This window comes from Ornithodoros turicata, chromosome 1, assembly GCF_037126465.1.
Source record: "Ornithodoros turicata isolate Travis chromosome 1, ASM3712646v1, whole genome shotgun sequence".
NCBI lineage: Eukaryota > Metazoa > Arthropoda > Arachnida > Ixodida > Argasidae > Ornithodoros > Ornithodoros turicata.
In genome coordinates this window covers 50,602,919-50,622,320 of record NC_088201.1, presented here as the reverse complement: position 1 = coordinate 50,622,320, position 19,402 = coordinate 50,602,919, and the positions used below count along the sequence as shown (strand labels likewise).

The following is a 19,402-nucleotide window of genomic DNA, read 5'->3' as shown; positions in this document are numbered from 1 at the left end:
GCTTCAGCGACCCGCATCGAGAGGAGTGTCACTGGGAGACCGGAGAGTCACGACTCTCGAGCACCTCTATGTGTTGAATCCTCGAATTTGAGAACGGGAGTCGCTCCCACACGTGGATGACGTCACGAGAGCAGCGCCGCGGCATTTTCGCCCACCGAGGTGGTGAAAGAACGGTCACCGACCGGTTTGGGTAGATGACTTCAGGGTCCAGCATAGCTCCTTTCAGGAATTATAACCTTTTTTTAACCTTAATGCAAGAACGACGAATGGTGTGAGAAATAACGAAGAATTGCATGATCTAACAAATAGATCATTCACAGATATATTCTGAAAATAATTCAGGGAATAGGCGAAGCCTCAAGGCCCAAACTTTCGAAGGCGCATTCGTCGTTGCCTCGCATGATACGGAAGTAGCCGTTTTCACCCCAGGATTCGCCCCAGGAGTTCTTGACAGTCCAGAACTTGGTTCCTGTGGCCTCATCCACACCATAGCCAACTACCAGTACAGCATGGTTCGTGAGTTCGAAGGGATTGAATGGCCCCAGGATGAAATTCCTGTGCACGGTTGTGTGGTGGTAGATGCCTCCGGAGTACGCTTGGAAATCTGGGTAGACTTCGAAACCTACGGCTACTGGTCCGTTCTTCACCAAGGCGAGTCGCATCAGCTCTTCGTTGCACCTGCATCAAGATATTCCTTCTTTTTGCAAAAAATATTGCGTAACTTCGGCAATTGGTCACTTGTGTGATTTTCGCGAGCGATTTGCTAACAATTTTGCTGCTAGTTACCGTTGGCATTCAGGAACCACGAACGCAAAATTTCAGCAATTTAAGCGATGCCACTGCGGAAGCAATGTCTCTTCCACGAGTGCTCGGTACCTGATAGTCATCGAGGGGATATTTTGACATCTCTTTATAAATATGCTTAGACACTATTTGACGAAACGTAAGCGCAATTGAACACGACGCGAACAGACGACAGCGCTAGCTTCCAACACTTTTAAAGAGGAAAAGTTAAATTGCGTTTTCGTCTCGTCATGTTCTACCACAAAGCCTAATCGTTTACCTTGTTCTATAATAAGTTCACTCTGCCATACGGGCCCCAATTTCTCCATAAAATTGGGAAGGCAGATTCAGCGAACTGTACACTTTTTGCAACCGTAGAGGACACTGAGCACATCCTCGTGCACTGCTCTAGATACGCAACTCAAAGGGCTACCATGAAATCTGCTTTCGACCGACAGGACAACCGCACCTTTGACATCGTAAAAGTGCTGGGTCCTTGGCCATCTGACAAGAGGGATGCTGCCTTGTCAGCTCTTGTGACATTTATTCAGAGGTGTGCGTTGGAGTCAGTCTATTAGGACCATGTAATTCACTATGCGGTAATTCACTACGTGAACCGGTGATTTTGGCCAATAGTTATCGCGAAAGTGAGGGGTTCTCTTTTATATTTATTTTTCATGGGGGGGGGGGGGGTCTGTCTATGGGAGTAGCTGAAATTGTCGTGTGACGAATTCAACCTCTCCCTAGTATTTTCAACATCAACACCAACGTTTACTCTGAATTCCCTGGCGTTCCTTACCCACCATATATCAAAGGGTAATGCGTAGAAGTGAAAAATTTCGAAGCTCAGCGTAGCCAGCAGTAAAGCGTGTGGAATTTTTTCAGTACCTACTCTCACAGAAGGTTTGCTCTTGGTCCCCAGGCCATTAGCCAGGCCTATTCGAGCATTTTGAGGGGTTTTTTTTGTTTTTTTTATATGGAGCTGCAACCGCATTTTTTTAACGGAATTTTACGATGAAATGACATATTACCTAACCGTGTTCTACTACGAAAATATGTCTGTACGTTCGAGTACGCTTGCCCAATAATTTTTTCAGGTGTAAGCATCTCCAAGGTGTTTCTATAGGAAAAGTATGTTGCGACATTTCTTTCTCATAACCTTTCCTGTGCAGTTGATTAGAATCTATGGACGAAACGAAGGCATTATGTAATCCAACTACGAACCCTCCATAGAAGCCTCCCACATAGTGATAGCGCGCAACGTAAGCACGTTCGCAGGTTCGGTTTGTTCTACAGGGACCGTCCACGCCTTGGTATGGGTTGCACTCTTCAGCTACGACGCCAAAATCTTGCGCGTACTTGCCAGCCACTAGATATGGAAAGCCGCCGTCGCAACCTGTGGAATATGCGCAGTCAGTACGTGGTCTCCAACAGCCTATTGTTACCTTGCGAGTACTTTGAGCAGGAGACGACGTCTTGTGGCGAAAACACCGGCTTCTGCTTGTTGTGGGTGGCAATTCGCACTCGAGCCTCCAGCATTCCCATTGACGCGAAGCTGTAACAGCTTCCACAGCTTCCTGCACAAAAGTGCGTGTGTTTGGAAAATCACATGCAAGTTATCCTGTTCTTTCATGTTATCTTTGGTACCACTGGACGTTTGAAGTAATGTTTGAACACTGTCTCAAACGAAAGGACGGGCAAACTTTTGACCAGAATAGGGGCCGATGTCGGTGTCATAGCCGTTCTGCTCATTCGTGCCATAATAGTGATTTCAAGATAACCTGTACTGTTAATTAGAAGGTTTGCCTTTCTTAATGATAACGTGATCTTGAATTACATTTTGTAGACAGCTCATCCAGAGAGTCGAACCGAACCTGAACCGAAAACCGCTATTAACCGTTATTTTTGCAGAACCGGAACTGAACCGAACCGAAATGGTCGACGCCATCTTGGAGCTGAACCGGAACTAAACCGTTAAAAAAATGCCGGTAACCGGTTCAAATAACGGTTCATACGGCGAAACTTTGCATGTTGTTCCTGAACATAGAAACTACTTTATTCGTCCTTTTTTTTTTCTTTTATTAGCTTCTTAGCCTTCCTGTTCGAAAAAATTGTGCCCTGCAGAAATTCTCGGGATTTTCTGGAGTCGCAAAATAAAAATAACCACATGAATGTCGATGGGATGAGGTGATTCACCGCAACAATTGCGGTACCATACATCAGTGCAAACAAAGATAAGATCAAAGATAGAAACTTAACTGTTATGACTACTATTGTCAAAGACATACATATGAGTATACAATGTCTTCCCCCCCCCCCCTCATATCGCGCAAAAGCTTTGAACCTCCGTACGCCTTTCTGTCCACTTCCACAGTACCACACAAACGGAAATACGCTTTAAGCTGCCTGTTATGCTTCATTGCCACCCGTGACGCCTGAACAGGTTCGTGAACCGAACCGTTTGGAAAAAACCGGTTCGAACCCTTATAGTTGCCTTCCGGAGCTGAACCCGAACTGAACCCTTATCGTCGAACGTGAACCCGAACCGATAAACGTTTCGGTTCGACTCTCTGGCTCATACCCGTGACTGGTGCTTGTGTGCTCACCTTGATTGCGCACTGGCGAGACATAGTTAACACCGCTCACGTTGCGCCAGTCGAACTCCGTAGGCAGCGCGGATGCCTCCTCTGCAACCGATGGTGTGACACGTGCTGGGCCGGGACTCCTGTGTATGGAATGCAGAACATATCGATGCTGCGGCAAAATTCTCCTACTGCACTCCACCACATTTGTTAGCATGCCTTATATTACGTGTCTCTTCTTTTCTTTTTTTCCTATATTGAGCGCTAGTAGCAAACAGCAGGTTATGAAAGTCAATGCACGAAAGCACGTACAGCTTGGGACAAAAGTTTAAGGAACACCGGGGTGTCGCATTGCTCCGTTGGAGCGACACGCTAGCAGCAAACAGGAGCGGACACTCATGATCAAATTTGACTGAACCCTGAGACAATGAAAACACAGACGATCACAAACAGATCACGGACACACATACTGGGAAAGGGATACAATAGCTGGTCACTCGTTTCGCATTCAATCTCTTCCTGATAGCTAGCAGAGTGCCGTTCCGATGACGAAATACGCCAGTGCTGTGTTCCGTGAACTTTTGTCCAAAACTGTACATCGGCACATACAGAGCAGATAATATCAATGGATTTTATTTTTTGTCAAGTACGTATTGTGCATAATATACAATTCGTAGTTATATACCTTTACGTGTTCAAAATGCTCTCTCGCTCCGCATTTTTTTATTCCGTGTTAGCGTTGCGAAGCAACTGTGGCTATCAGCGGCCTACAGGCTTCTACAGATTGAGAGAGGTCAGCAGGAAGGAGATGGGGAACAGTGAAGTTTGTGTGCGTCCTGGACAGACTTCAGGGGGGAACCGCGCCGACAATCATCTGGAAAGCCTGTCGCAAAACCTCAACAGCACAGTCGGGGATAGGATTCGAACCCACCACCTCCCAGCAGTCGTCAGCATGACCTTAACTACCACCAACGAGCGGATACTTTTACCCACTATTTTGGACACCTCACAATTTCTTTTGATTTTTGTGTGTATTAGCGCCGCGAAGCAACTGTGGCTATATGAGCTGCCTACAGGAATGAATGACAGCGAAGAAGCTGCTTTTACACGACCACCACCCACGCCTATTTTGCCACGATTGGATAAACCGCCTCACCACTTATAAAGGGTTCCTTTCCAAGCGGCTCTCTCCTAACCCATACCTCAACAAGGCAGAGGGGCAGCGGAGTAATACCTGTGACATTGAATTACGCCATCGACGTTTCCCTTCCAGTTTTTAACCGCATCATTTTGCTGCATTCCTTGTTTCATCGTTTCTTCTTTCTTTTTGCTTACTTTTAACAGCATGATGCAGATTCGGTTCATATTGCTATGCGATGTCACGAGACAGTCTGGTATTCTTGCTCGTTGTCATCGATGACAGTGTAGTCATCGATTTAAACATGATATTTAGAAGCTCATCGTATATGATGATAAACAGCAGCAAAACGAATGATTTCTACCGAGTAGTTGCTGTGCAAAAAAATCGAGAAAATCTGGCCCTGAATTAGAGTTGTTTCAGTTTGGCCTTTTTGGCACGCGCATATCTCGCGGGTTTTAAAAGATACAAAAGCATTTAAAAAAATCACAAGAATGTCTCAAACCTAAGGATATATGCGCGTGCAACAACGGCAAAACTGAAACACACGGATTCCGGGTCGGGTTTTCTCGATTTTTTGCACAAAATTATTCAGCAGAAATTACTCGTTTTATTGCTGTTTATTATCATATGCGCTGCGTTTATTAATCTAAAAAATATTGAAAATCTAGGAGGTCGATGGGGTCACCCTGCCTGATCTGACATGGAATCGACCAGTGTTGACGTTGTGGTCAACATAAAATCAATTTGTGCCAGGAATTATTACTTACTGAACAGCTTGTCCTCGCTTGCCTCCCCGAATGCGGAACATCTCACCTAGGGTTAGACCTCGGAACGGCTCGTGAACCTTGGCTTTCCACAAGGTTTGGGCGGCGTTCAGGAGATCAGCGAACATCTCAGTGTTGTGTGGATCTTCAATATTTTCCATTCTGTGAATGAGATGATTGCAGTATGATGCAAACACAACATAAAAGGTTCTGACAGAAGTAGTAGGGAACGTGAACAAAATTAAGCTATTAGATAAGAGACTATATAAATACGTGCTAGCTAGTTGCTAGGGGAAAGTTAGAAGAAGAAACTCTGCCTTCTTCAGTATTGGACTGTAAAATGTCTTGTCTGTTGTTTTATACTTTTTTTGTAACATTGAAACTAAAAAGCACTCACACACACACACTCTCACACTCACTCTCTCTCTCCGGCACTCACTCTCACACTTTATTCCGTGTTAGCGGTGCGAAGCAACTGTGCAGAAATTCTCGTCCACGGGAGTGAGTGAGTGACGCTTTGGAAAATCACATGCAAGTTATCCTGTTCTTTCATTTTATCTTTGGTACCACTGGACGTTTCAAGTAATGTTTGAACACTGTCTCAAACGAAAGGACGTTACGAAAGGACGTTACGAAAGGACGGGGAAACTTTTGATCAGAATAGGTGCCGATGTCGTTGTCATAGCCGTTCTGCTCATTAGTGTCACAATAGTGATTTCAAAATAACCTCTACTGTTAATGAGACTCTCTCTCTCTCTCACCCACTCACTCACCCACCCACCCACCCACCCACTCTCACCCACTCACCCACCCACCCACTCACTCACCTCACTCACTCACCTCACTCACTCACCTCACCTCACTCACTCACCTCACCTCACCTCACCTCACCTCACCTCACTCACTCACCTCACTCACTCGCACGCACACGCACACGCACACGCACACACACACGCACACCCTGCCCGGCACCGAGTTACTGGAGTCCTCGACCGGGTTTGAATCCGCAACCTTTGAACCAGTAGGCGCACACGCTACCAACAGGTCCACACAACACCACAGGTGTAAAGAAAATTATTTTCTGCGGCTATACCTCACGAATGTGTTACGTGTGAACGATAAAATATAGCATACACGCAGGCAAGCTGGTGGACAAAATCTCTGACGACGAAGCCAGAGCTTTGAGCACTGCAACAACAGGACCTAACGTACACAACACGAGCTCTTGTTGTTTTACGTTATGTCCTTGTAAAAATGATTAGGCAGGTCACGTACTATCCCAGCTTATGGACACCGTTACGCCTTGGTTTCGCCTAGTTAGCGATATCTCTACTAAGCAAATACATTTGTATTTGTGCAGACTATAGATGCATCAGTCCGAAAGAAAATAACAGATTGTAATCTCGATCTGACCCGTGTTCCAGGTGACGCTCATATGTGATTTGCTGTCCCGTCTTACGGCCACGATAGCAGGACCAGTTGTGGCCGAGCACGTCATGGGACCATCCAGGGCGCGTTCGGTGGCAATAACTGATCACGGTTTTATCGTCGAGCAGTTTGTAGTCCGAAAAGGCGAAGTACCTGCGAAAGAAAGGGAATTGAAACAAAGAGACATCTATTCCTCGCTGCCTTCTCCACAGGTACAGAACACGCACAAACGTAAATAGACCATGATGAGATGGGGCTGATGCCCCCCAACAGGTTGGGCGCTGCCCCAGTGCCAGTTGTAGAAAATGAAATGTTACGATGGAGGCGGATATAGTGCCGCGATATTACACGCACGGTTTGTCTGCCTATAGGGAGACATGTTGCACGTGTAGGACTGCGGATAATTTCGAGCACCTTGGGTTCTTTTGACGTGCGCCGGAAATCTCCCACACACGGTGCTGGAAGCAATGGTTACGTCCCCCACATTGCTACCGTCCTCGGACGGGTTTGAACCCGCGATCTTAAGCTCAGCAAGCCAACACGTCACAGAATGAGCTATACCGAGGGGGGCGAAGGAGGTGGCAGTTCGGACGATCAAAGCACGGTGGCGTTTCTACCATCACGTGCACAAAATCTTTTAAAGCAGTAATACCGCAATGAAACTGCTTGTAAGTGGCGCTTGCACTGCTTGGAACTTACATCAGCGACAAACTTCCCGAGTCCCGACCATAATGAATTTCTAAAGCGTACGCAGTTTTGCGTGTAACAATTTTTTGCACTCTTCGAGTGCTCCCGAAAATGGGGAAGTTGATGTCCCATGAATATGTCCGTTCTTGTGGCACTTAAAGCCCCCAGGATAGATTTCATCCTCCGGAGGTAAGGCAGATTTCCTTGGCCGGCTGAGGTATGGGAGAGACCAATCAGTACAGGGAGTTTTAAGAGAACGTACAGCTCGAAGCAGAGTTAACTGGAACGCCGCTTCGACCTGCGGAGCAAGAGGGGAGCCACCCTGGCGGCCTTTAGCAGAAATAAAGGGTCTAGAGAGCGTTTCGACATTTCCATTCCAGTCGGAGGGGTGTTCGCTGTGGTGTGCCGAACAGTGCCCAATCAAGCTGGCGTTATCAACGCTGCGCCTGTTTGTGTTTTGGGCGGGCGATTGTGTCTGAGATAATGCGGAGAATCGATGTCATGACACGCGCCTGGAAACAGGTTGGCGCATGGCCACGCGTCATCCGAAACGCTCATTATGTGACCGAATGAAATGAATGACAACTTCTCTTTCGGAAAATTTACTGTGCTCAGAATAGAGGATGCGAAGAGACTTGAAATAATTAACAATGGTAATCGCGAAACCATCGTAATGAGTTTTTAAATAATAATAAAACAATGCTTTCATGGTGTAGCATCTCGCGTTTCTCGGGAGCTTCTCGGAAGAACAGCCAATTAGTACACACAAATATTTGTGTGCATGCTGGCACACAGTGCAGGGAGGCACCGTGAAGGTTTTCTATTATTGGTGAAGTGAATGATGATCAGAGCTAGACAAATTCACTATGACCTTTGTCCTCACTTCAATGCCCGTCAGCGGAGGTTCGTCCCTACATCGACTGCACGTTCCCCAAATTTGCCTCTCCCACCTTTCGTAAATCGCATTTTCATTTTTTTTTCTCCCACATCAATCCTTTTTCTGAAAATTTTCCTCATCTGGGTCACTTCACCTTAATTTTAATTTTGGAAGTTTAGGAGAGGTGAGAGACGACTGGTTCGCACGTGGTAACCCGGCGCGCGCCATCGGGATATCATCGATTCTTCGCAATCCCTCAGACAGGGTCGTCCAAAACCAACGAGCCCAGCGTTGATAACGCCAACCTGATTGCGCACTCTTCGGCACGCCACAGCGAACACCCCTCCGACTAGAATGGAAATGTCAAGACCTCCTCGCCCTTTATTTCTACTAGACGCCGCCAGGGTGGCTCCCCCCTTGCTCCGCTGGTCGAAGCGGCGTTCCAGTTAACTCTGCTTCGAGCTGTACAAGTTTCGCGATAACGTTTCCGAAAACATAAACCAATCGCCTGATTCCTTCGGAGCGGCTGACATTACGTTGCTGATATCTGATTAACTAACAGGCATACGGAGTCCGAATTGGGGGCCGCTTACAATTTCCTAATGGTGTCTTCGACTGGTTGCTTACGATCTCTCTGGAGCAACGTTTCACCTTCGACTGGTCGAAACAGAGCACTCTCGCTGCATTCCACTGGTTCATTTGGAGCTCTCTTGAGTGCTCTCACTAACGCCGTCGGAGCCTTTGTGATTCGGTTCCGGTCACGTGACTGCGCCAGCTTCCGCTGAGTAGTTTCGCCCCCCCCCCCCCGAAACATGAAGTAGGGGGGGGCGCCTCCCCCGGGAAGTCCCGCTAAGAGACTGACACCAACATTTGGGGCTTGGCGCGCCCGGGTCAAAAGAGCGAAAAGGCACCAACCCCAAAAATGCACCTTGCAATTTGTAAAATATGTATCCGGCCATCATACTCATTATCACGGTAGAAGGTGAGGCGAAGAAACACAGAGGATGACACAACACATAGCCTGAATTTCGCCCAAAGCAATCAGATCAATGAAACGAAGCAGTCGAAAAGGTACCAGCAGCTGCCAGTGAGGTGTAACTGTAGGATCTACGGAACACATATGCGTTGGGAGCGGGTTCAACTCCCGCTGCTCCGTTTCATTGACCATATTCATTATATTGCGCGCATTTCGGGTCAAACACCGAGGATTCAATGCATTTTGTTCCTTTTGCACTCAGTTTTCAAAGGCGTAATGCCTTCAGTTGTGCACATGTTCACTGTTTACGTTCTCTGTTTCTTTTTTTTTTTTTTTTCTCTTCTTTCTTCCTCTTATTTCTATACCACTTCTGCATACATCATAGGATCCCGCCAGAGTGTGTGATTCTTCAGCTTTAGTTTTATGTTCTCCATTTTTCTTTTCCTTTTCTTTCCTTCTTTTTGTTTTCTTTTGCTTTCTTCTTTTCTTTGCCTTTTTTGTCTTCCCCTTTCACATTTTTTTGAATAACTAGCCGACATTCATCTGGCTTACCTTTCTTTTTTTTTTCTTAATAAACATATCCCCCCTCCCCCCCCGTCCAGAGTACTTACTTCGCGGTGCGCCCTTGCCCCCCCTCCCCCTCCCCCGGGAAAATGAACTCTCCGCCTCTGTCGGAATGTGTTGTAGAGTACATCCTGATGATCTATTCGAGCCCAGGCATCATGCCGTATGTTAGCCACAAGTGGGTGTAGTAAAGCCGCATCGGTCACAGACCACCTAAGCATTGCTTCATCTCTGCCAAAAATAAGCAATGTACTCGGGAGAGCTTAGCACTCGTTTAGAGTCGTTGTGCTATTTGTTTACGCTCAGGATTTCCAATCTTCTACAGTGCTCCTTCTCACCGTACTCTATAGGCCACCATCCGAAAGCAGCAACTTTAATTGGATGATGATGATTAGAGTGTCTCATCGCCACGGGCTATAGTCTGCCCCGTTCAACTCTTTACCCATACTCTACCCCATGCCGGTCTCTATAACATGGATTCACGCAAATGAGCATCGGTATTGGGTTATCAGAAATCTCGAATAACGGTTAGAGACAAAGTTGGAAGGTATGATTCGATTGAACGAATGGGGTCTCGTTATCAGAACGCGTTGTCTTTGTTTCCTTTTGGGCTTATCTAATTTCGCTCATTTCTACGGAGTTTATTTTTCGAGACCCTTATATCTTCCACGTGATAGCACCATACAATTAAATACAACAAGGCCCGCACAATGCAACGGATGAACCCTGCGGTGATGATTGTAGGGGACGAATGCCGCCTCTGCAGAAATAGATAAACGCACGCAGAGCTCCTCTCAAAGCGGGCCGGCCAAGAAAGCTCATTGTCTTATTTTGTTATTGCGATTTCGTCATTGATTGCCCCTTTTTCTCACACTTCAGCCAATCAGATCTTCACTACCAAGATGAAATCTGTCCCGGGGCTTTAACACCACGGCACACGTTCGTCATTAAGCGTATACAGGGTGTTTCACGAAAATACCCCGGCTGAATAATTCGTGAACAGGTGGCGCCATCGAAGAAATTTATTTTCGGTAAAGATCCTTGGGACATCAGCCATGAACTGAGTAGTGAGCGGCTCATTTGCATACGCTCACTAATTAAATAAACATCCTACTTCGCACGCTTACGGAACTTCTGTTTTACGGATCGGAACCTTCAGCGAAAAATATTGCAAGAAAAAACCCGCGTCGACATTTAGTGATTTTTTCGAGTAATTAATCGGTTTCGGTTTACATATTTCTTGCGCGGAGCAGTGCATCAATGCGCTCTTTGGATCAGCTATCCGGCTGTCAATTTCGTGTTCATCCGCCTGGTTCACGCACGCGGGCGACTGAAGATTAGGAACAGCCGCAATAGAGGCTTCGGTATTCCTTCTCTAAGCGACTGGTAAACAGCGCTGGCGGTTCTGTCGTTCCGTGTGTGAGATAGAGTGCTCTTATCATTGATGATGACGAATGCGCCGCGGGCGCTGTGAACTAGTGGGATACATTCATCAAAATTAACTGCACCACATAGCATGCCCCTAGTCAACTGTCATCGCGAATGACAAGAGTGTAGAGAAGGAGAAGGAACTCCAAAGCATCTCCTACGGGCTTGCGGCTGTTCCTTATCTTCCGTCACCCCCGTGTGTCAACCAGGCGGATGAACATGAAATTGACAGCCGGATAGCTGATCCAAAGAGCGCATTGGTGCACTGCTCCGCGCAAGAAATATGTAAACCGAAACCAATTAATTACTCGGAAAAATCACTAAGTGTCGACGCGGTTTTTTTTCTTGCAATATTTTTCGCTGAAGGTCCCGATGCGTAAAACAGAGGTTCAGTAAGCGTGCGAAGTAAAATTTAAAAGTTAGGATGTTTATTTAATTAGCGAGCGTATGCAAATGAGCCGCTCACTACTTAGTTCATAGCCGATGTCCCAAGGATCTTTACCAAAAAGAAATTTCTTCGCTAGCGCCACCCGTTCACGAACTATTCAGCCGGGGGATTTTCGTGAAACACCCTGTGCAATACTATGAGCACTGTTGTGTATCTGACGCCCTAGTAGCTTAATTTAGTACGTTGGCGTCAATTCTTTCAAGAGAACAAAGGTGCCAACATGCAGATGCTGAATTAATACAGCCAGTGATGGGCAGTAGTCCAACCACATCTGGTTGAAGTACCAAATTGCGTTGTGTGTATTTGTATAATAATTGCAACTACCTGACGAAAAATAACTAAATAACTTAATCTTAACTTCAGCAGTTCCTTCTCAAGCAAAGCGGTGAGTCCGACCGCTTCGTTTACTAGGTGTTCGAGTCTCGTCAGGTACTACACAGGCCTCGTGTTGCAGGCAAGTATGATTTGGGCTGTACCAAATACTCGAAGAGCAGGTAGCAAACACTTTGCGAATTATGATAACAATGAATTGCGTTCTTTCAAACCGTCCCTTTTACGTGATCACTTCGCTCACTCGGCATAAGCCCAGCGCTGGACAACAAAGTAAGCCTAACATCGAGAGACATTCTCAGTGAGAGAATGAGGACGAAACGAGAGAGGTATAACCTCGCCCAAATGGCTTACACTTTGTATACACATCACGAGACCATGACCGCCACTACACCATTAATGAAAATATCAATTTACTCTGTCTTCCACAACGTAGGGCGGAACTCACTTGCGATAGTTGATTGCGACTTCAAAGCCTTGGTTATAGACGAGTGTCCAGGTGCCTTCGTTGCCAAGGTTGTCAGTAGCTACATTCGGAAAGCTTAGTGTGATTTCCACGGGCGTTCCTCCTTCTGAAATTAGCCACAATTACGGCATTAGACATTTAAAACGAGGTTGACGACCATTGGTGCTGGAGGTGCCTTTATTTATGCATCCTACAAATAGCGAGTAAGGTTCAGTAAATCGTATGTCCGTGACGGTGTCACGTGATACGCTCGTTTCCGACAACCATCGTTTCACTCCTCTTTGTGGGAGCAGGCGGTGAATGACGTCAAGTTGGCGACTGAATGTTGGGTTGAATGTTGAATGACATTCAATGTTGGCGTTGAATGACGACGAGAGCGGCTAACTTATAGCGCGCGCGGGGGGGAGAGAGAGAGACAGAGCGACCACCCTCTAATCTGTGCACCTTCTTGGAAGCCTCCACTTCGTCACAAAGCATACAAGTCTACAAGGGAAGTCGACGTTACAGTCGACCTGACGTTCGCAGTCCCGCTGGGAGAGCCAATCAGACGCATAGCTGTAGCACACGAATTTACGGTGGCCAATGAGAGCTTACGATTGATCCCTACGCAGAGATGTTAACATCCAGAGTCTGCTGACGTCACGCGAGAAGAGCGGACCGGGCTAATTGCTGCTCTCTCCAGACGTTTTTCTAATTTTGACTGCGTAGTGACAGTACATGACAGCAGCGGAAATATTATACACGGTGGCTCTGGATAGACTACGTAACTACTGGACCATGGTTTCGAGCCACGTTAAATGGAACTGCGTTGCTCCATTAAGAGGGTTGTGGCGGTCTACCCCAGATTATGCCGGATAAAAACGTAAAAGACGATTACTATATGCATCGGTGTGAATCTACATTCCAAATTTTGCAGGGAGGGCGAAATGACTGGCAGAAAATCGGTACCGCGAATACCGAATATCGGTAGCGGCTTTGACATCATGCCAGACGTCCCCGCCACTGAGGCAGTTCAATACCGCCTAGATTCTAGGTCGTATTGAGCTGCCTCAGTGGAGGCCTCTAGAACAAACAATTTCAGATCACTCAAACGACGTGTCGTTAAAGGCGGGATCCCATACCACGCGACAAGCGACGCGCTGTAGATATCCCTGTCGCGGGTGCAGCTACCCGATCCATTTGCGAGGAGGCAGCAGCTAGCGACGAAACTACGTTTGCGAGAGAAAAATGCGTACTTTTCAATTGATTATGCGGCAAACTAGTTCCAAACATCCAACTTTCGATTGAACCGCCGCAGGAAAAACCCTGAGAGTAATTTACGCTACTGTAATTTTGTTATGCTACGTGTCTGTGGTGGCACTGTAGATCTGTCCGTTACGACGGGTTACCACACAATGTGCATGAGATTTTGGTCACATGCGAGAACAATAGATACAAACTGCTGCTTCCCACCTACAAGCTCAAAACTTCATTTTAATAAAGTTGACTTGCCACCCACGCTACGCCGTTGCCCCCACATCTCTATCCTTTCTCATTCGCTCCAGTTACATACCGCCAAATCTAGCGGAGTTGGGCACGCTCCGGGCAACGGTCTCTGACGACAAGTGACAAATATATACAGGGAGTAGAGGTAAGATTCTGTAGCCGCGACAGAGCTTCCTTGTCGCTCGAACGGTCGCGGTATTTTGTCGCTTATAGCGTGTTATGGGATCCGGGCTTTACAGTCTGCCAGAAACGACCATACAGCTATATGGAGACGAGTACCTGTAAACAGCTATTTTCATGATGCTTGATTAGGGAATTTCATTCGAGTGGCTATAGCAGACACAAGTAGCCACGGAAAGCCTGTGCTTGGAATCGTATGCGGCGACCGTCTGAAGCCTACGGCATCACGATTCCATATGTCCACGTGACGAAGGAGAAATAGAGGGCATTACAGGGGTTGCGACAAGTCATCCCAGGTTATCCCAGATAAACGTAAAAGACGGTTCTTTGCATCGTTGTGAACATGCATTGAACGTTTCACAGCGAAGAGGATAATAGAAGCGGAGAAAATAGGCACCGTGAATACCAAAACTCCTGCGGCTCTGACATCACAGCCCTCGCCGCCGCCGCCAGTGAGGCAGCACACGAGAAGTCACGTGCTTACGGCTGCGAATGGGAATGGACTCCACTCAGCTCTATGATGTCTGCGCTTTGCTCGGGAGCGTGTTCGAGAGCTCGTATATCACGAGTAGAAGACAAAGGAAACAAGCTCCCCGCACGTGTTCACTGAAAGAAAAGTGGACGTATTTCTTTGTTTTGTTTGTTGAGTGCCTCGCGAAACGGTGTGGCGGATAGAAGCGCGGCGCTTACCAATGCTCCCAAGTTCGCAGCTGTGCTAAGGGGTACTTTAAGCAATATGGAATAGTCCCGGTTGCTGAGTTTTTCCGATACAAATGTTTGTGTTTACAGAAAGTCACTCGTAATAGCAGCTCGGAATTTTAGGAAATAGCAAATCTTTTCCAACAGAGACGGTGCTATAACGCTAGGGGAGACACCAGGTGGTCTCACCAATGAGTGAGAACATATGGGTCAGAAAGCATATCTTATCTCTTACCACGTGTACTAAACGAATTTGGATTGACTGAGCACACCCATGCCAACAAACAAAAAGTTCAAAAAACTATTTTTTTAAATTGGATCCTTGGAAAAGATCCTTGCAATGTATGAATGTATTTTTCAATGCGTGAAGTAAATTGGTTTTCTTGATGATCCCTGAATATGTTTGCAATATGCGCGAAATCTTTTTTTTTTCTGTTTCGTTTTCTTTTCTTTTTTTTTTGTTATGATCGCTGCCACTGCTGTAGGCACCAGGGGCCTTTCTCAAGCTCCGGCGGAGCTTTTTGCACGTAGCGTCGCCACTATGTGGAAATAAAATTATATAAATACAAAATAAAAATGAATAAACGAACTACATTTATGAAAGTGTCCGAACCTCTTTAAGAGAGCTTTATCTGGATAGCGTTCAGCGGTCGCCGGCGAGGCCATGTGCTTTCGAGAACCAGTGACAATGCACGCGGCTTTGGCAACTCTGACGTCAGAGCTTGACGCGGAAATGTTCAAGCAAGAAATGCATGCGGGTACCGCATCTGTAACGCACATAGCAGCCATTTGATTCACACGGACGGGAACGTGAGGAGTAACTGGGACACGCGTAAGGATACGACGGAGGATGTGCACCCACTCCCAGGACTCTCGACTGACCTCGGTTGCAATCTGTCATAGACACCGTTCAGGTCTGCATGTCGGTAGCGGAACGCCTTTTCCCGCGTATTTTGCTGCCGAGAGACGCACGCGCATCACGTGCGCTCTCCATACGTCTTGAAGATGTATTCCTCTGGTAAGGATATTACCTAATGCGTTGCATCATGAGCTACAGGCTATCGTATTTTGTGCTGTGATACACGTTCATTTATAGCATATCAACAGTGATATACTCTACACGCACATCTCTCTCTCTCTCTCAATATATAGAGATGCTTTCTAAGCAGCTCCAATGTTTCGTTCCTCAGTTTCTTACTACGTCTCACTGTCACAAATAATACTCCACGTTTTTTGGGATCCCCCAAATTGCTTTATCTTAGATTTTTGCCAGATGCTTGGAAACCGATGTGGAACACACAGCCGTCCCGAGGCGAACTTCCGCCTGGGGCAGGATTGGTGTAAAGCGCTCACTTACCCGCGCTTTCCCGAGGCAATGTGTAAGAAACGAAAAATGGCATAATAACAGTCCCGAAAAAGTTGCTCTTCAGAGCTCTGTATGTACTTTAGGTCTCGCTTTACTACCCGGCTGAGTTCCTGGCGCACGGCGCCTCCTTTGGGGGAGGCGTGCGGCGAAGCTGGGAAGATCGTATGATCCATGGTCGTCTTGGGGCGCGTTGCTGGCATCGCCTGAAGACCACAGCATCGTAATACCGTCCGTTCTCGTGCAGCAAGCGGCGTTACGATGCTGTGATCTTCAGCCGATGCCAGCAACGCGCCCCTGGTCGTATGTCATTGACACGTTGCCCGAGAATGTTTGCTGGTTCAATTCCAACGCCGCCAATTGATACGATAAGACGGAGAGTCTTCCATTATGGCATGCGTCTTACCTCCCGTCCAGTCGTCGCAACGCATACCGGCCGTTCCGTTGCGGGGGCCTTCAGTAAAGGTCCATGTTCCCTGGATGTCATTGTAACTGCAGTTGGCTGGTGTGTCCGCAGACGCTCCTTCCAACGCTAGGAACAGAAGAGCTACAAGCCACATACTTCCACAAGCAGACCAAAGAAAATGACGCCCCGTCGTCCGATACTTGGAAGGCTGCGCAGTTATCTCTACGGGTCTGTCACAACAACCGATACCGCGCGCTTATCAAAGGCGTCTCAAACTCTATTGAGATTGGGTGGACGCCATTCATTATTCTTCACCAGACAGAGAAAAAGAGAAGATAGCTGTAGGCTACCCAAGTAGCACAATGTACTGAAAGTCGAGTGTAGTAGGGGTGAACGGGTAGGTGGAAGGCCTTGAACAGACTCGTAAAACTAAAGACAATTGATAAGACACATACCGCCCACCCCTATTACAGTACATTGTGCGGCTTGGGATAAACGGTGCTTCACATCGTCCAGTATGTGCTATCGTACAACCCAAGCCACAAAAGTGATAAGATTTCACCTACCCCCCCCCCCCCTCCTCTCGGCAGATGTTCACGATAACGGCTCTGAGAACACGAGAAGTGGCTGACATACTCAGCTTGGATTTGCAAGCATCTTTTATCATGTCATTGGTTCTAACTATTGTATGTGTACATCAGTAGACTTGCATGCCGTTTGCGTAAAATAACACTTGACAAACTAGAGCGCAGAATGATGACACGAACGTTGTCTAGAGCACACTTTGATACCAGGGTCAATAATTCTGCTGGCATGTTATGGGGTGATGACGTGACGATGTTCGTGGCATTTCTCACGTCATTTCCTTGCGATTTCATCCGTGTAAATAAAAAATTGTGCACACTGTCCTGCTCATTAAGCAAGTGTTGTGGCCAGGACTCAACGTCCAAATGGGCGTCCTCACGGCGATGTGACGAGAAGAGATGATGTATAGTTGCTGTAGTTGCTGCGGCACGTGCAACATGTCGCACACTGCGCCGACAAACCTTACTTGTAACATCAAGGTACAATTATTACTAGTCTGCTCGGGATTTAATTTCTCTGGTTCACGGACAGATTGTTTTGAACATTTCTCTGAACTCAGGGGGAGATCAAGGAAAGGGGTGACGCCGATATATAAGCCCCCCCCCAGGCACACACTAGGCGGTGCAGGCATGAGACTGTGCTGCCGGTTGGGTCCTGGGAACATGGCAGATCATCTCGAAGGAACCGGCGATATTTTAATTTTTCTACGTTTGGCATGTCATACGACGTTGATTCTTCTTTGATTGCATCCGTTATTTTCTCATCTTTCTGGTAAAGTCATCTGTTATTTGATGTATGTTTCCGTTTGTTAATTTGAATTGGAAAAGAAAGAAAAATATGGAGATGTTGGTGGAGATGTTTGTTTAAAAAAGCCATAAGCCCGGCCACGGAACTACATTCTTTGTATGCAGTGCTCGGCTAAGTTGAGCTGTGCCAATAGGTGGGCATTTTGGTGAAACCTCACTCGCCCTCACCCTCACGGCCCTCACGGGCAAATGCCTCACTCGCTCTCACCTTCCCCGCCCTCACGAACACATGCCCTCACTCGCCCTCACCCCGACGGCACTCACAAACGCAAGCCCTCACCCATGAGGGTCTTACCCTCATAAGGTCTCCCGTGAGTGCACTCATGAGGTTGTGCCCCTCATGAGACCTCCTGTGAGTGCACTCATGAGGTCTGAGGGGCGCCAGATCTGTGTGAGTGAAGTCACTGGTGAGGCCAGAGGGGTGTGAGGTCAGTATGAGGGCATTCAGAAATGAGGTCAAATGACGCATACCAGACGTGCGCAAATTGTGAAGGCATTGATGATATGGTTCCAGCGACACAACTACCGGCTGTGTGCACTTTAAAGGGCTGGTGTGCACGTATTGAGCAATTTCGTCTACGACGCGCTGGGAACACAGCAAAGCGTCCTGAGCTGACTGCTTGGTGATATGGTTCCACCGACCCAAATACCGGCAGGGTGCACTTTAAAGGGCTGCTGTGCCCATTTTTTGCAATTTCGTCTACGTCGCGCTGGGAACACAACAACGTCTCCTGAGCTGACTGATTACTTCGTGATATGGTTCCAGCGACCCAACTACCGGCAGGGTGCACTTTAAAGGAGCAGTCTAGAGGCCCACAACTTTTTTTCTGTTTTTGGTCAGTATGGAATGTTAGGCGGCCGAAAACAGTTTTCCCACAATTAGTGCAACCGTAGCTAAATTGGGACGCCTGTAATAGCTCCCCGAACCTCCCGCGCGCGAAACACCCTCCTTCGCCTTCACGATAGGCACGTGATGAGCGCCACCACACACGTCACTATGTGACGCAAGTGGTGAGGACGCTCCTCATTGGACTTGGGATCACATGATCGAGGTGAGCAACATCGCCCAGGTCGGAGCGTCTGCTACCGCTTGGGAGACGCCATGCGTTCTCTGGCTTCGTGATGTCCGAAACGGAGGGTTTGAAGGCTGTCAACGACACAACCACGATTTTTTGGGACCGCAGGCACCACGGGAAGAACGAGTGGTGCCTGCCCGAAATTAACTGCGTTTGTACAGCAAAAAACCCGTGCTTCTCGACAGTGTGCAGCCTGTCCGACAGTTTTCACCGCGCAGTTGGTTCAGTGGCTAACAGGTGGCGCCACCATACCGCTTCCACAATACCGCTTCGCAATAGCTTTCTGCTGCTGTGAATTCTGAGATTGCACAGAAGCCACGGATATATT

At 47.3% G+C, this 19,402-nt stretch overlaps 1 protein-coding gene across 1 annotated transcript; it reads right to left on the bottom strand.

Annotated features, from left to right (window-relative positions):
* Positions 1-299: 299 nt before the first annotated feature.
* Positions 300-16,822, bottom strand: LOC135378242 (dipeptidyl peptidase 1-like). Its single transcript, XM_064611205.1, has 8 exons — positions 16,608-16,822; positions 12,457-12,580; positions 6,684-6,851; positions 5,274-5,432; positions 3,390-3,508; positions 2,229-2,360; positions 2,008-2,179; positions 300-678 (listed from the first exon to the last, which is right to left on the bottom strand). Exons 1-8 carry the CDS (start codon positions 16,759-16,761, stop codon positions 339-341), a joined length of 1,368 nt encoding a protein of 455 aa, XP_064467275.1. The 5' UTR covers positions 16,762-16,822; the 3' UTR covers positions 300-338.
* Between the last annotated feature and the right edge of the window lie 2,580 nt (positions 16,823-19,402).

Excerpts from the sequence above, each read along its gene's own strand:
- LOC135378242 (XM_064611205.1), bottom strand. The coding sequence starts at position 16,761 with ATGTGGCTTGTAGCTCTTCTGTTCCTAGCGTTGGAAGGAGCGTCTGCG. Across the intron at positions 12,581-16,607 it reads TTGCGACGACTGGACGGGAG|AAGGAGGAACGCCCGTGGAA; the intron begins GTAAGACGCATG and ends GGCTAATTTCAG. Across the intron at positions 679-2,007 it reads GTGGGAGGCTTCTATGGAGG|GTGCAACGAAGAGCTGATGC; the intron begins GTTCGTAGTTGG and ends ATCTTGATGCAG.